The 14,399-nt window shown below is 44.1% G+C and overlaps 1 protein-coding gene across 2 annotated transcripts in view; it reads left to right on the plus strand.

Moving 5' to 3' along the window:
• Nucleotides 1-4,143: 4,143 nt before the first annotated feature.
• The window catches only part of sacm1l (SAC1 like phosphatidylinositide phosphatase), a 56,926-nt gene continuing 46,670 nt past the window's right edge, over nucleotides 4,144-14,399 (plus strand). For both annotated transcript variants that reach the window (XM_033048600.1, XM_033048610.1), the window contains exon 1: nucleotides 4,144-4,234. In XM_033048600.1, the coding sequence (XP_032904491.1) occupies nucleotides 4,203-4,234 (32 nt within the window). In that variant the 5' untranslated portion in view covers nucleotides 4,144-4,202. The remainder of the gene's footprint in view (nucleotides 4,235-14,399) is intronic.

Genomic DNA, 14,399 nt, shown 5'->3' on the forward strand with positions numbered 1-14,399 from the left:
CTGTCGGTGGATCACCAGCTTTCTGACAGACAGGAAGCAGCATGTGAGGTGGGAAAGCATATCTCGGACCCGCAAACGCTCAGCATAGGAGCACCGCAAGATGCGTACTCTCCCCTCTCCTCTACTCTCGCCACACCAATGATTGCACCTCCACAGACACCTCTGTCAAGCTTCTCAAGTTTGCGGATGACACAACCCTGATTGGACTGATCCAGGATGGGGATCTCTGTACTCTTTTCAGTTTGACATCTTTCCTATAACATGGTGCCCAGAACTGAACACAATATTCTAAATGCGGTCTCACCAAAGTCTTATACAACTGCAACATGACCTCCCAACTTCTATACTCAATACTCTGACTGATGAAGGCCAAAGTGCCAAAATACTTTTTGACCACCTGATATACCTGTGACACGACCTTCAAGGAATCATGCAACCATCAACCATTCCTCTGCCCACCTGGCTAATTGATCCAGATCCTGCTGCAATCTTTTACAACCATCTTCACTATCTGCTAAACCACGCAGTTCTGTATCATCAGCAAACTTGCTAATCTTGCCCTGTTCTGTGACGTTTCACAGAGTGCTGGAGTAACTCAGCGGGCCAGGCTGAGTATAGAATTTGGGAGATCATGTTGCAGTTGCATAAGAAGTTGGTGAGGCCGCATTCAGAGTATTGTGTTCAGTTCTGGGCACCATGTTATAGGAAATATGTCATCAAACTGGAAAGGGTACAGTGAAGATTTATGAGGATGTTGCCAGGATTAGAGAGGCAGAGCTATAGGGAGAGGTTGAGTGGGCTGGGGCTCTATTTCATGGAGCACAGGAGGATTAGGCTGGGTGAGTGGGCAAATGCATGGCAGATGCAGTATAATGTGAATAAATGTGAAGTTATCCACTTTGGTGGCAAAAACAGTAAAGTAGACTGTTATCTGAATGGTGGCCGATTAGGAAAGGGGGAGATGCAACGAGACCTGGGTGTCATGGTACACCAGTCATTAAAAGTAGGCATGCAGGTGCAACAGGCAGTGAAGAAGGCGAATGGTTAGCATTCATAGCAAAAGGATTTGAGTATAGGAGCAGGGAGGTTCTACTGCAGTTGTACAGGGTCTTGGTGAGACCACACCTGGAGTATTGCGTACAGTTTTGGTCTCCTAATCTGAGGAAAGACATTCTTGCCATAGAGGCAGTACAGAGAAGGTTCACCAGACTGATTCCTGGGATGTCAGGGCTTTCATATGAAGAAAGACTGGATAGACTCGGTTTGTACTCGCTAGAATTTAGAAGATTGAGGGGGGATCTTATAGAAACTTACAAAATTCTTAAGGGGTTGGACAGGCTAGATGCAGGAAGATTGTTCCCGATGTTGGGGAAGTCCAGAACAAGGGGTCACAGTTTAAGGATAAGGGGGAAATCTTTTAGGACCGAGATGAGGAAAACATTTTTCACACTGGAATTCTCTGCCACAGAAGGTAGTTGAGGCCAGTTCATTGACTATATTTAAGAGGGAGTTAGATGTGGCCCTTGTGGCTAAAGGGATCAGGGGGTATGGAGAGAAGGCAGGTACAGGATACAGAGTTGGATAATCAGCCATGATCATATTGAATGGCGGTGCAGGCTCGAAGGGCCGAATGGCCTACTCCTGCACCTATTTTCGATGTTTCTATGAGGGGTGATCTAATAGAGGTGTATAAAATCATGATTTGAATAGATATGGTTGAGTCTTTTGCCCAGAGTAAGTGAATCGAGGAGCAGAGGACATAAGTTTAAGGTGAAGGGCAAAAGATTTAATAGGAATCTGTGGGGTATGTTTTTCACACAAAGGGTGGTAGGTGTATGGAACAAGCTGCCAGAGGAGGCAGGGACTATCGCAACATTTAAGAAACAGTTAGACAGGTACATGCATAGGACAGGTTCGGAGGGATATGGATCAAACGTGGGCAGGTGGGACTAGTGCAGATGGGACATGCTGGGCCGAAGGGCCTGTTTCCACACTGTATCACTCTATGACTCTATCTTTCCCTCTCAAACCCATTCTCCTGCCTTCTCCCCATTACCTCTGACACCCGTATCAATCAAGAATCTATCAATCTCCTCCTGAAAAATGTCCATTGACTTGACCTCCACAGCTGTCTGTGGCAATGAATTCCACAGTTCACCACCCTCTGACTTAAGAAATTCCTGCTCATCTCCTTCCTAAAGGAATGTCTTTTAATTCTGAGGCTGTGGCCACTGGTCCTAGACTCTCCCACTAGTGGAAACATCCTCTCCAAATCCACTCCATCCAGGTTTTTACCAGGCTGGGACAGACGGCTACAGCTTCACAATGTGTCCCAAAGCTTGTGTCCTGTCCTGCATCACCCAAGGCAGCAGAGATGTTATAGGAGAGGGCAAGCACCGTAACAAAGTAGCTCATGATGGTTTGGGTAACATTCAGGAATGTCTATGCATGGCACATCATGAATATTACTGAAGAACGGTCTTGACCCAAAATATAATCTATACCTTTTCTCCAGAGATGCTGCCTGACCCACTGAGTTACTCCAGCACTCTGTGACATGTCACCTATCCATGTTCTCCACAGATGCTGCCTGACTCACTGAGTTACTCCAGCACTCTGTGACATGTCACCTATCCATGTTCTCCACAGATGCTGCCTGACCCGCTGAGTTACTCCAGCACTCTGTGAAACGTCGCCTATTCATATTCTCCGCAGATGCTGCCTGACCCGCTGAGTTACTCCAGCACTCTGTGACTATTTTCCCTTCACCCATCTGCCCAAGCCCACTCTCCCCCCTCCTTTCCTATGTTCCTTTCCACCCATAAACCTTTCTCTACCTTTACATTTCACTCCTCTTTCAAATCTGCTCTACTTATCTACATGCATTTTTCTTCTTCACTTTTTAGTCATAGAATGATGCAGTGTGGAAACAGGCCCTTCAGCCCAACTTGCCCACACCAACCGACATGTCCCATCTAAACTAGTCCCACTCACACGCGTTTGGCCCATATCCATCTAAATCTGTCCTATCCCTGTACGTGTCCAAATGTCTCTTAAACATTAGGATAGTCCCAGTCTTAACTACCTCCACTGGCAGCTCGTTACATACACCCAGCACCCTTTGTGTGAAAAAGCTACCTCTCAGGTTCCTGTTAATTTCTGAAATATTGGTCATAAATTTCGTGCAAAAATGCTCCAAAATAAGGCTCAGAATGCATCAGAGAGCATCTAAAACCCCTGAGCTTCCAAGGCCCTTAAGCGGGCCCTGGACCCTGGCATCGAGGGACTTCATGCTTCGCGCTCGTGATGTGCACAGCGCGCACATTATTTCACATTAAGTTTTTTGTAATCCTGTCATGCCACCCCCCTTTTTGAAAAGCATCGTACGGGCCTGGATTGGAGGGGATAGCTTTAACGTGAGAGGGGTATAATTTAAAGATGTGTGGGACAAGATTTGTATACACAGTAAGTGGTCCGTGCCTGGAAGTGGTGGAGACAGATACGTTAGTGGCATTTAAGATGCTTTTAGTTATGCACACACATATGCAGGGAATGGAGAGATATCCAGGAACCACTCCACTTCCCACCACATTTTCCTGTGTAACCGTAGGAGATGCATCTAATATTTCAGCTCTTCCCTTTTCATGTGGCAAGTTTAGTTACACGTTTTCAGTCGAGTCATTAGCACAAACCGGGCGAGATACAGGTACAATGAAACAATCGTTCCCTCTGTTCTCTCCACCCACCCCTTCTCGGCAATTTAAAACATTTGTGTCCCCAGTTTGTGAGTTCTGATGAAGGGTCTGTAACCAGGACATTATCCCAGTCAACTTCCTGGGCAAAATGCTAAGTGACCAGCTGAGTGCTCCCGGCGTTTTCCGGTTTTGATTAGTATTTCCTGCATCTGCAGATTTTATTCCAAAAATGCAATATCATGTGATCCATTGCAATTTAACGTCACATTCAACCAGCAGCACGAGAAGAGCAGCAGTGGTTAAATCGATGCAAGTGAAACATTTTTACCCGCAGTGAGCGGGAGCGGGTGCGAGCATCTTTGGGTGCGGGTGACGGTCCGGATCCGGGTCCGGGTTCCAGCTGATCAAAGATACTAGACCCGCCCCCTCCCCCGCTCACATCCACGTCACGGCGCCGACGCCGACGGGTCAGGGGTCGAGGCCGGAGGTGGTGACGGTGACGGCAAGATGGCGGCGGCCGCGTACGAGAACCTGAAGCTGTGAGTGAGGCGGGGAGAGGGGAGAGAGTGGGGAGGAGAAGGGAGGGTGTAATCCATCCACGCGGCGCGGCCGGGGGAAGGGGCGAGGAAGGGAGAAGAGAGGGAGGGAGGGGCTGGGACGGGGAGACGGGCTGCAGCGGAGGAAGAGGGGGCGATGCGATGATAATAAATGTTGAGGTAAAAGAGGGATGAATAGCTGATAGTTGGGTGTGGCCTTGAAGAGGCCAAGAGGGAGGATTGGGGATATTGTTGAGTCAGGTAGGATATGTGGACACCATGGGGAGACGAAGGGAAGGAAGGACACGAGTGGGGTAGAGAGAGTGTTGGGCATCTGAGGCAGCAGGCGAGGGGCGGTGGACATGGCAGGTGGTTGGGTGAAGGATGGGTGGGGTGGAGGACAGGAAGTAATATACAGCTGTGAGCCATGAAAGAGGGTCTACGGGGTGGACACTGGGTGGAAGGAATTGGAGACACCATGCATGGGAAAGTGAGTTAATACCTGGAAATGTGGTGAAATGACGAGGGAGTAACTTGTGGAAGGAACCAGGGAATGGGAGCTAAAATTTAAAAAAAAGTGAAGGTGTGCAATAAAAGTGCAGGAGGAAGAGGAGATAGCTGAAATGGAAGGGGAGGAGTGGAATATTCTAGGGTGGATAATGGATACTAAAACTGGATTGAGAGGTACCACCGTGTGGAAGGAGTAGGTTGAGGGAAAGCAAAGGCGAGGTGCTTTGTTGGTTATGTAAACAGTCAAATTGAGAAAATTGCCTTTGGTTAAAGTGAAACTAATTCATCCGCCGAATTTGTTTAATAGATTAAAATGTATTGTGGTTGGGGAAAGGAGAATCTAGCACATTTCACTTCCCCGCCCTGTTACCTGGAATTCAGAAGTTAATAGTGAAGGCAACCTCATGGTTGAGAAATCAAGTTTCCTTAGGAATATGGAGTGGGGGTTAGGGCTGTTTATATTCCACAATGGTTCTGAAAGCTACTGTTAATCACTAATACAAATCACAGCAATGTGGTTAGATTGCAGATGAGCCATGAGGCATTAAATGATCGTTCATGATTAAAGGGCAATTGAAATCACAGTGCAATTTACCTTAATATTGATAAGGACCAGGCATGTTCATTTAGTCCCTTGAGTGCATAATTTCAATAGGAATTTAGTAAAGTTCCTACCCTAAATTAAGATATCTAACTTGCTTCTTTAGTTTTAAACATCTTTGCTTAAATTATACATTTCAGGTTGCAAATGAATAACTCCGCTTCTGTAATCAATCTCAATTACTCCTTTTGATTTCTCGACAAATGCCTTAGCCTGAGATTCACACCATTCACACCATGTCTGTGTGCCATTCACTCCAAAAAATGGAAATGTGTCTGCATCCATCTAGAATTTTTCCATAAAGCTTAAAAACTAAATAAATCACTGAAATTCTAGGAAACACAAGAAGGATCTTGACCTAAAACGTCACCCCTTCTCTCCAGAGATGCTGCCTGAGTGACTCCAGCTTATGTCTATCTTCTAGCTTATAATACACCTTTATTTGTAATTATAGCCCAGGATTCAGTATTGCATCCTGGCAGAATTTTCCAGATCGGCTAATAGTTCACCATATGATGCCACTGCTTTGAGATTTAATAGGTTTTGAAGGACAAAAGATAGGGAGCTGGCAGATGTCATGACATTTGGACCAAACTTTAATCCACACCATATCACAATAGTTTCTGTTTAGTTTATTGACATGTGCATCGAGATACAGTGAAAAGCTTTTGTTGCTTGCTAACCAGTCAGCGGAAAGACAATACATGATTACAATTGTGCCATTCACAGTATACAGATACATGATAAGGGAATAACATTTAGTGCAAGATAAAGCCAGTAAAGTTTAACCAGCGATAGTCAGAGGGTCATCAATGAGGTAGTTTGTAGTTCAGGACTGCTCTACTTGTGGTAGGATGGTGAGCTTCAGAAACCAAAGATCTAAAAAGGAGTAGGACATTCATTACGAGACAGGTAACTTGTCAATTAAATTATGTGAGGTCACAGGTTGTAAGGCGTGGGCGCTGACACATTTCATGCAGTACAGATCCTCACCAGCTTGCAAATGCCTGATTCATGCACATCCTGTACATTCAAATGAGTGTTTGGGAGACTGGTGGTATGGATTTGCTGCAGGGCTGTATGGGGTTGCAAACTGTTGGGGTTGCAAAGAGTTAACGGGAATGGAAACCTGGCATTACCTGCATGTTTGAACTGTGTATAGGGAGTACAGGATGAAGTTGAGATTACGCCCAAGAAAAGGGACATAAGTGCTGGAGTAACTCAGCAGATCAGGCAGCATCTCTGGAGAACGTGGATAGATGATATTTTGGGTCGGGACCCTTCTTCATGGTAAAGATTTGTTTGTTGAGTATGTGTAGTGAAAGTTTGAGTTTTGTTTATTGTCACGTGTACTGAGATACAGTGAAAAGCTTTTGTTGTGTGCTGACTAGTCAGTGGAAAGACGATATATGATTACAATCGAGCCATCCACAGTGTACAAATGCATGGTATAGGGAACAACGTGAATGACGTTGAGTGCAAGGTAAAGTCTGATCAAAGACTTAGCCTGAGTTTCATTTCGTCATGCTGTTTTTGCCCTCAATCTTTGAAAGTTGTTGCGGTAACCTTGGATTTGCATCTGTGTTAGTGTACTTTGTTAAGATGAATCAAGACTTTTAGGCATTCTTTTTGCAATTCTTCAGGAATTTAATTGCAGAGTCTTGTGCAGACCGAGAAGGGATATGATTTTAAAATGAATTCAATAAATAAGTTGTAGCACCTTTTGTCTCTGTCCCATAAAGTGGAATCTTCTTTTCCCAATAAATTGGCAAGGCTGAGTGAATAAAAAGTTTCAAGATTGAAGTTGATAACATTCTTATTAGGGAAGATGTAAAAGTTTGGAGCAACGACAAATAAATAGACCTGAGACACGGATCAACCATGGACTAACTGGTGGTATGTACTGGAGGGGCTGAAATTCCAACTAAATGTCTACCCTTGGCAAAGACCAATATAGCACATTTCTTATGCTGATAGGGTGTTGGTTGATATTATTGTTGAGTAATGTAATGAATAATAGTGCCTAGTGATAATGGGCCTGGTATTGCACCAATGTTTACATAATAATTTTATCAGGAAAGATTTTGTAAGGCCATTTTTCTTTGCTAACATTCATGGAATTAAGAAATACTGACCAATAAATTTTAGAATGAAGGATGAAAGTTTAAGAGGTAGACTTAAAGACAAGTAATATACCAAACAAAGTAAATTTGTACTTTGACAAACTGTTTACATTGCACAAGGTTAATTTATGTCTGCTGCTGTTACATGATTGGGGATGATCAGCCATGATCACATTGAATGGCAGTACTGGCTCGAAGGACCATATGGCCTACTCCTACACCTATTGTCTATTGTCTATTACCCCTGGGCTAGACATCGAGACAACATACAAGTTCTGCATTGTATGCATTGAAAATCCACATGACAGTGGTGTTCCTGTCTATAAAACAGACAGTAATCTTCTTAATGACAGGGTATCGGATTGTACAGAGTGCCATTACTGTTAATAAGTGGTGTCTGTTGTGTCTACTTCAGTGTGAAGTCGTCGGTCTCTGGCATTATTTCAAAAAAAAATTCAATTTCATGATTGAAAACAAGCTTTATTATTGGGAGGGACATAGCTTGGAAAAATAAATGCATCTTGTGATCTATTTGTATTCCACCAACAGTGGAATTCACAATCAGTATAATGTGGGTCACAGCAGAAATCTGACATGGATCATGGAGACATTTATAGCCTACTGATGGTGGTGGGCCTGATTCCTATGCTTTAAATGTATGGGTGTAATAGGCTCAGCTTGTTGGAAATACTTCAAGATCAAGATTCAAGAGAGTTTATTGTCATGTGTCCCAGATAGGACAATGAAATTCTTGCTTTGCTTCAGCACAACAGAATATAGTAGGCATGAATACAGAACAGATCAGTGTGTCCATATACTATTATATAAATATATACACACATGAATAAATAAACAGATAAAGTGCAACTAAACAGATAATGGGCTATTAATGTTCAGAGTTTTGTTTGAGTTTAGTTTAATAGCCTGATGGCTGTGGGGAAGCGGCTATTCCTGAACCTGGACGTTGCAGTCTTCAGGCTCCTGTACCTTCTACCTGAAGGTAGCGGGGAGATGAGTGTGTGGCCAGGATGGTGTGGGTCCTTGATGATGCTGCCAGCCTTTTTGAGGCAGCGACTGCGATAGATCCCCTCGATGGTAGGGAGGTCAGAGCTGATGATGGACTGGGCAGTGTTTACTACTTTAAGACGTGTCCTTGAATCTTCAACAATCATGCTTCTGCTGTGGCTTTAGCTTTACTGATATCCATATCCTCAGGTTTTCAAGATTCACGAGAGTTTATTGTCATGTGTCCCAGATAGGGCAATGAAATTCTTGCTTTGCTTCAGCACAACAGAATATAGTAGGCATAAATAATACATAGCAGAACAGATCAGTGTGACCATATAAATGAAAATAGAAAATGCATGATTTCCTCTTTCACGCCCAAACCTCACCGTTGCATCTTACAGTCAGTTTTCCTCTCAACTTGTCCCAGTTTTGAAAAAAGGTAATTTTGAGGAAAGTTTATAGAGCTCGACCTACTTGCAGTATACTGCTTTTATTTTATAAACAGAAATATGTCTGGTCAGATTCATCACATACGTAATGGAACATTGAGTTTGGTATGGAACTCGTGGAAATTCTCAGAAATTATTTTGTGTAATCAGGGCTCTCGCTTAACTTTTTTTCCCTGTTGCCAGCTGGGCAACCTCGGCAGCTTTTTAGGTTGCCAAATCACAGTTTAGGTGGTCATTTAAGACGGCTTGCATGACGTGTGCGATAATGTGCTCGGACGAAGTGCGTAGTCACCAGTCGGAATTATGGTCAATGAAGCATTCACATATTATTTCTGCTTCAAATAAAGTCACAAACTATACATATTCACCAATCAAGACATGATATATACCACAATGACATGCAGCAAAATTACAATACAGTATCTCATCTCTTTTTACACATTGCAATGAATGCAATTTCTGTTATCTCTTTCTACTTCCAAACAAAAATATGGTTATTCAGCATATGATCAACCTCGGTGAGACCAAGCGCAGGCTTGGCGATCGCTTCGCACAGCACCTCCACTCAGTTCGCAATAACCAACCTGATCTCCCGGTGGATCAGCACTTCAACTCCCCCTCCCATTCTGAATCCGACCTTTCTGTCCTGTGCCTCCTCCATGGCCAGAGTGAGGCCCACTGCAAATTGGAGGAACAGCACCTCATATTTTGCTTGGGTAGTTCACACCCCAGCGGTATGAACATTGGCTTCTCCAATTTCAGGTAGTCCTTGCTTTCTCCCTCCTTCCCCTCCCATTCCCAGCTCTCCCACAGCCTACTGTCTCCGCCTCTTCCTTTCTTTTTCCTGCCCCCCACCCCTCCCGACATCAGTCTGAAGAAGGCTCTCGACCCGAAACATCGCCTATTTCCTTCGCTCCATAGATGTTGCCTCACCTGCTGAGTTTCTCCAACATTTTCGTCTACCCATTCACACAAGTTTTGTTATCCCACTTTCCTCACCCACTCCCTGCACATTAGCGGCAATTTTACAGAGACAAGTTAACCTACAAAGTCAATGCTTCTTTGGGATGTGGGAGGAAACCCACACGCTTGCAGGGAGAATGTGCAAATTCAACACAGACAGTGCCCGAGAACAGGATCGAACACAAATCTCTGGCGTGTGAGGCAGCAAGTCCACCAGCTGTGCCACTATATTTTATTTTCCAACACACAAATAAATATACGTTGATAACTTTGGTTACTAAAAAAAAAGAAACTATCCATTTTCAGTCTTAAATCTCTAAGTGATGCTATGTCCCCCTTTACAGCTACTGTATGTTTTAATTTAGTTCAAGGTTATTGGGGCAGTACATTGGCCATAAAGTTGCTGCCTAAAATTGCCAGAGACCTGGAATTGATCCTGAATATGGGTGCTGTCTGTATGGAGTTTTGTTTTCTCGTTTATAACATTGTTTACAGAGTACTATGTTTACATATTCAGTAAGGATTTCATTGTTCTAACTGGGACGTGAGAGATTAAAAAACACTTTTGACTTACGTCGCTGATGTGTGGGATAGAACTAGAGTAGGGGTGATCGATGGTCGGCGTGGACTCGGTGGGCCGAAGGGCCTGTTTCCACGCTGTATCTTTAAATTAAACTAAAAACACTAAAACCAGAGGAAATGTAAAGAAGGGTTTCTACCCGAAAGGTCACCCATTTTTTTCTATCCAGAGATGCTGGCTGCTCCATGGAGTTCCCCCGCACAATTAAAGCATGGAATAGTCTTCACCCTTCCATAGGTACCGGCCAGACGCAACTAAATTTAAGGTAGCTTTTTTTCCCCCCAAGAACCTTTTTTGGTTAAGTCCAAGTCAAGAGTCAAGAGAGTTTTATTGTCATGTGTCCCAGGTAGGGCAATGAAATTCTTGCTTGCTGCAGCACAACAGAATATGTAAACATAATACAGAACAGGAGATAAAGGTTCAGTGTGTCTATATACCATAGACCATATATATACACAATAAATAAACAGATAAAATGCAATAGGCTGTTATTTTTCAGTTTGGGGTTTGGTGGTGGTGGGTCCACCAATTTAAATTCCATTTCCAATATCTTTGGAGGACCAGGAAACCAAGAAGCAAGAGTTACTCCAGGGAGTTACTGCAGCTCCAGGGAGTGATTCTGCGTTGTTTTTCAGCGGTCGCGATGAGGCAGCGACTGGACAGCAATGGCGGCCAGAGCTCCCACAATGCAAAGGGAGGGAGAAAGTGGCAGACGCTGACCAGTTGCCATGGCAGTGCGCATGTGCAGTGCCGCACATGCGCACAACCATGGCCGATGATGTGCTCGGCCGAGCGGAGACCCGTGACCCGACCCGAAAGCTAGCGCCGAGCCGAGAGCTAGCGCCGAGCCGAGAGCGAGCGCCGAGCGGAGACCCGAGAGCTAGATCCGAGCGGAGACCTGAGAACTAGCGCCGAGCCGAGACCCGGACACAGATGGCAGGCGGGTGTCCCGGTTGCTTGCCAAGTCGGGCAAAATGGCATGGCTTTAAGGTTGCCCGGCGGGAATGTAAGTTGTCATTGGCACCCGGGCAACCGTTAATTTCGAGCCCTGGTAATTAAAATGCAGTTAATTCTTAGCAGGTGTGCTAATACATTTTATTAGTAAATTTCAGGTCATGGCGGTTTTTGGCAAGGCCAGTATTTAATTGTCTTTGAGGAATTGGCCCAAAGAACCTGTTTTCTTGCTGAATAGCTTTGTGTCCATATGGATTAAATCAAATGGGCTGAAGACTAGTTTCTGTAAGATTGGGGATCTTGGGAAGAAGCTAAGATTCTCCAGCTAATTAGTTTTCCAGTGAAAACATGGATGTGAAAGCTTCAGCCTTCTCTCTGGCATTTGCATTCTGGGCCCTGATGTCATTGGGATTATTCCATGAGTTGCCTTCTCCCTTTAGCTGTTTAAATGTACACCACCATTCATGACTAGATGTAGCACTAGCAGGACATCTGAACTTTGATCTGATCAATTGGTTGTATGATAAATAGGCTTAATGTGCTGGATATATTTTGAGCTGTTCAGCATTATGTTCTGTTTTGCAGCTTCACCTCACTACTTTTAGGTGCTGTTGCAGATATCTTTCTACCTGCAATAAATTAGAGTTGGTCCTCAGTCTTAATATTAATGGTAGAGTGAGGATTTTCTGGTCCATGAGGTTCCATATTGAGGTGCTGAACATTTCTGCTGCTGGTTTAAAGTATATTATGGATGTTCAGTTTTGGCTTCCATCAGTTTAGAGTCATTGAGTCAGACAGCACAGAAACAGGCCCTTACGCCCAACTTACCCATGCCGACCAAGATTCCCTATCTGCATTAGTCTAACCTGCCCACATTTGGCTTGTATCTCTCTAAGCCTTTCCTATACATGTACCTGTCCAAATGTCTTTTAATTGGCAGCATTTGGCCCATGTCCCTCTAAACCTTTCCTATCCATGTATCTGTCCAAGTATATTTTACATGCTGTTGTATTACTTGCCTCAACTACCTCCTCTGGCAGCTAATTCCATATAACCACCAATCCCACTGAAATGTTTACCCCTCAGGTTCCTACAAAATCTTGCTCCTTTCACCTTAAACCTATGTCCTCTGATTCTTGATTCCCCTACCCTGCGTAAATGACTCACTGCATTTACCCTTTCTATTCCCGTCATGATTTTACACACTTTTTATAAGATCACCCCTCAGCTTTCGAGGAATGCATTTCTAACCTGCCCAACCTCTCCTTGCAGCTCAGGCCCACAAACCCTGTCAACATCCTGGTCAATCTTCTCTGCAATCTTTCCAGCTTAATGGCATCTTTCCTCTTGCAAAACTGAACATAACCCTCTGAATGTGACCTCACCAACAATGTGTACTCTTTGTTTTGAGTACCGTATTTCCCGGCGATGAAGATGCTATTTTTTACCCTAAAATAAAGCCTGAAAAATCACCTGCGTCTTGGAGGCCGAAGGCTAGGTTGTTTTTAGGCAAGGCAGGTGTGTCAAACTCATTTTAGGTCACGGGCAAAATGCGACTTCATGCCCGCTCTGGCATCGGGTAAATCATCCCGCAGTCCGGATCGGACTCCTACGCGGATCGGATGCGGCCTGTGGCCCGCGGGTTTGACAGTCCTGGCCCATAGGAAGCGCTTCAGTACTATACAGCAATCCAATCAGGTGACGTGTTCGTGCGCGGATTTTCGCCACTTCAAACACCTGGTCTAGGTAGGAGTTGTGTAAATTCTGTTTAAGTTGTTTAACTCCGTACATTGTTTAACACAGTACATTGTTTACACTGGGAATTGTTTTACACTGTAAATTGTTTAACACTGCCCATATAATATGGCGTCTGCAAAAAAAAAGGCGTTCTTACACCATTGGCTACAAGTTGCAAGTTATTGGATATGCCAAAGAACATGGCAACAGGGCTGCTGAGAGACATTTTGGACCACCGCCAATTGAGAAAATGATAGGAGGAAGCAAGAGGACCTGTTGAAGCCTGTGATAAGATTTAAACGTAGCCTGCATTGTTCTGCAGCAAAGTGGCCAGAACTCGAGGAAGAAATGAAGATTTGGAAAGTTGAGGAGAGAAATGCGGGCAGGGCAATGTCAACAAAGACTATTATTAACGAATCAAAGTTGAGGGCAACAGCACATGGTCTGGATGATTTTCATGGCACGTCAAGTTGGTGCTATAGATTTGTGTAGAGAAATGGACTTTCAATGAGAACTAAAACAAGAATCGCTCAAAAGATGCCTGAAGAAAACAAAATCATTGCATTTCATAGCTACGTAATCAATGCAAGAAAAGAGACTGACTATGAACTGGGACAAATTGGGAACATGGACGAGGTGCCGTTAACGTTTGATGTGGTGTCAAATAGGACATTGGTTATCAAAGGCTTCAAATCCATAACTGTAAAGACATCTGGACATGAGAGAACCCACTACACTACAGTGCTATCATGTTGTGCGGATGGGACTAAATTACCACCACTACTTATTTTTAAGAGGAAAACCATACCAAAAGACAAAATTCCACCTGGGATTGTTATCCACGTGCATCCAATGGGATGGATGGATTGGGATGGAACGAAGCTATGGTTGGATAAGGTCTGGTCACGGCGTCCCGGTGATCTTCTTTAAAAAAAACGCATCCCTACTTGTGTGGGACCAGTTTTGCACTCGCCTAACTCCGGCTACTAAAGAAAGGGTAAAGGAGAGGTCGAAAATGGCAGTGATCCCTGGTGGATTAACTTGCCAACTTCAGCCTTTGGACGTATCCATCAACAAACCCTTTAAATTGTTGATGAAAGAGGAATGGAATCAGTGGATGAGGAACAAAAGCCATGATCTAACAAAAACATTTGAAAAGGCCATCCATTGCTCAGGTGTGTGAGTGGGTTTTAAAATTGTGGAGCCGTGTTAAGACTGAAATTGTCGTCAAAGCCTTTAAAAA

This window comes from Amblyraja radiata, chromosome 2 (genome assembly GCF_010909765.2).
Source record: "Amblyraja radiata isolate CabotCenter1 chromosome 2, sAmbRad1.1.pri, whole genome shotgun sequence".
In the NCBI taxonomy this organism is placed as follows: Eukaryota; Metazoa; Chordata; class Chondrichthyes; order Rajiformes; family Rajidae; genus Amblyraja; species Amblyraja radiata.